This window comes from Chrysochloris asiatica, unplaced genomic scaffold (genome assembly GCF_000296735.1).
Source record: "Chrysochloris asiatica unplaced genomic scaffold, ChrAsi1.0 scaffold00016, whole genome shotgun sequence".
Taxonomy (NCBI): Eukaryota; Metazoa; Chordata; class Mammalia; order Afrosoricida; family Chrysochloridae; genus Chrysochloris; species Chrysochloris asiatica.
Genome location: NW_006408534.1, coordinates 11776650 through 11779852, shown reverse-complemented (window position 1 = coordinate 11779852; position 3203 = coordinate 11776650). Strand labels below are relative to the sequence as shown.

Genomic DNA, 3203 nt, shown 5'->3' with positions numbered 1-3203 from the left:
ACAGTGAATAAGGAAGACCATAGAACTGATGCATTTGAGATATGGTATTGGAGGAGAATATTAAAAGCACCATGGACTACCAGAAGAACAAATAATCTGTGTTGCAAAAAGTACAGAATGCTCCTTTGAAGTCAGGATGACCATACTTGGTTTCTCTTCTTTGGACATATTATTAGGAGGGACCAGTCCCTGAAGAAGCCTGTCATGTTTTGTAAAGAGGAGGTCAGAGAAGAAGAGGAAGACCCCTAACGAGATGGATTGACACAGTGGCAGCAGCAGTGGACTGAAACATAGCAAATGTTGTGGGTTTGGTGCAGGACCAGGCAGTGTTAGGTTCAGTTGTGTATAGAGTCGCTATGAGTTGGTACTCATTCAGTGGTACCTAACAACAACAAAACTGGTTTTCTTCTTTAGTTGGTCAAATTCTCAAGAGTACTCTTGCAATCTCCTGTGTGAAAAGAAGGCACTGGTCTTCAGCATTCTTAGAGCTGTGTGGGGAAGAGGACTGGGCAAGTTCTCAGTGTTTGGCTACTTTCCTGACAATACTATTTCTAGGATATAGTTGGTGTCCATGTTGTAATCACAGTCCAAAGAATCTGCTATCCTCTCTAGAAATTAACTTCTGAATTTCTCCTGTGTTTGGGGAGGAGGTGAATAGGTAGGGAGAAGATCTGTTTCTTAGCCAGCTTTTACTCAGTACTCTGCATTTTAACAGTTCTATTCATCCTGCAAAGCCATTTGAACTGCAAGGTCAGTGGTTCAAGCTCACCAGCTGCTCCTCAGAAACCCTATACAGGGTCTCTATGGGTTGGAACTGACTCGCTGGCACTTCACAACAACAATAACAATTCATCCTGCAATATAAGTATAATCAGACTGGTTCTCAGCTTTCCCTATTGTTAAGAGTCTTTTTTTTTAAACTATGCTAGGTTAACTGCCATTGTTCTATCTGCTTTCTGTCATCCAAAAATTTGGTGTCACTGTCGTCTTTCCTATTCTCACTTCTTTGTAAATTAATACATATGTATTTTTAAAATCTCTTTACCATGGTAGAGTTTGGGGAGAAAGTAAATTTGATATGCATGCTCAATGACCATCTTCACCTAGAAATCATCAGTCATATCAATAAAGATGATTTTGGTTGCAAACAATAAACACAGCTCAAACTAGGAGGATAGGTTATGGCTTTTTTTTGTAGCTTATGGCTTTCTGTGCTATAAAGAATAACTCACATTGATGGAAGAACTGCATGGATCAGGACCTTAAGTTGTGGAACAACAACTCAGTGCTACCAAACTCCCGAACTCAGTATCACCAGGTTATATCCAAATCATATATGTGCTTGTGTGTGTGTGTATGTGTCTTTTGTTATCTGTCTGAGATTAAGTCTGTCTCATGAGTACATGGTTTTATTTTGTAGATTGATTCTTAATTCATACAGAACAGCTGGCTGCTTGTAGCCTTTGATTGGATCCTCTCACATTAATAACCTCTTTGGAAAGAGAACCTCTCTTTTCCTATATCCAGATAGAAATATTAGAAGAGACTTTAGTCACATAAAGTCTGGTTTGCACCCGTAAACCAGATAGAATGGTGGAGGAGTTTTCTAGACAAAAGAGGATACTTTTACTAGAACATGAGGAGCAGGATGGTATAACCTAGTCAAGACGTAATAAAAACCACAGGGTCCTATGATTGGTTTTCCAGATTTTTACTTTTAGAAAAAATGTTGCATTGATATCTATAGGGTAAATTTCTAGAAATGCAATTGTTGGGTCAGTGCATTTTTAATGTTCATAGTTGTTGTAGGGTTGACCTTCAAAAAGGTTGAAGTAGTATACGTTCGTTCCCACCAGTTGAGAGTCCATTTTCTCTTACCCTTGCAAACTGGGCATTTTCAAATCTTTTCTTTTCTTTTTTTAGGCAAGAAGTATTTCTTTGTTTTAATTGATATTTCTTTAATCATTAAAACAGCTTAAAATCTTTTAAAATGTTTGTTGGTCGTTTGCATTTTCCTGCAAATTAATGCTTTTATTCTTTTTCAAATTTTCTTTTGGATTATCGGCCTTTTTTGTCATTTCTGTTTTTTCTCTTTTTCTTATTGATTTTTAAGAGTCTTTGGCTTATTAAATAAATTAGCTTTCTGTTTTTAGATGTAATTTGGAAATTTCTTGAATCTTCTCCTTAAGTGGTTGATGATAATGTTTTTATCTGCTTGCCTACTGTTTTAGGCTGGGCTTTCTATAGATGCAAAACCAGTGAAACTTACATGTTGTTATTGTTAAGTGCTGTCAAGTTGGTTCTGACCCTTAGCAAACCTGTATAGGGTTTCCAAGAAGGACTCCTGGTGTGGCGCAGTAGGATCAGCACTGGACTGTGAACCACAAGATTGGCAGTTCAAACTCCTTGGAAACCCTATGTTGTTGTTGTTGTTAAGTGCCGTCGAGTCGGTTCCGACCCATAGTGACCCTGTACAGGGTTTCCGAGGGTGTAAATCTTTACGGGAGTAGAAAGCCTCATCTTTCTCCCGCGGAGCAACTGGTAGTTTCGAACCGCTGACCTTAAGGTTCGCAGCCCGATTCGTAACCACTACGCTACCAGAGCTCCAGGTAGCTCACAGGGTCACTATGAATCGAAACTGACTTAATGACACTTAACAACAAAGAGAAGTTTATATCATGGAAATGGCTCACATTTGTAGAGTCCCAGGTCCCCATCAGAAGAGAGTGTGTCTTTCTTGTGTGTCCATTACATTGGGAGTAGACCACACTCACAAGTAAACAGCCTTTCAATTGATTGGCTGCTCATAGCCAATCATCATAGAGTTAACTATCAACTGCCAGACCACTGGGAATCCTGGCCCAGTCAAGTTGACACCCAGCCTTAAAAATCACATCTACTACCTTCTGTCTTTTCAAATTAATTTGATCTCATTATTTACTTTATCCTCTTCTAGTATCTCGGAAAAGGAAAGCCAAAAACTGGGAAGATGAAGACTTTTATGATAGTGATGATGACACATTCCTTGATCGTACTGGCCTGGTTGAAAAGAAGCGTCTCAATAGAATGAAGAAGGCTGGAAAGATTGATGAGAAGCCAGAGACTTTTGAATCATTGGTAAGTTTTATGTAAAAAAGTAGTTGTGGTAATCTGTTTTTTTTTTCAAAGACAATTCATTGGTTTATTCATTTTTTTTTTTTTTT

At 38.4% G+C, this 3203-nt stretch overlaps 1 protein-coding gene across 1 annotated transcript in view; it reads left to right on the top strand.

Annotated features, from left to right (window-relative positions):
• Nucleotides 1-3203, top strand: part of SLC4A1AP (solute carrier family 4 (anion exchanger), member 1, adaptor protein) — a 63691-nt gene that overhangs the window by 22763 nt on the left and 37725 nt on the right. Inside the window, exon 6 of the mRNA XM_006835285.1 lies at nt 2957-3117. Within this exon, the coding sequence (XP_006835348.1) occupies nt 2957-3117 (161 nt within the window). The remainder of the gene's footprint in view (nt 1-2956; nt 3118-3203) is intronic.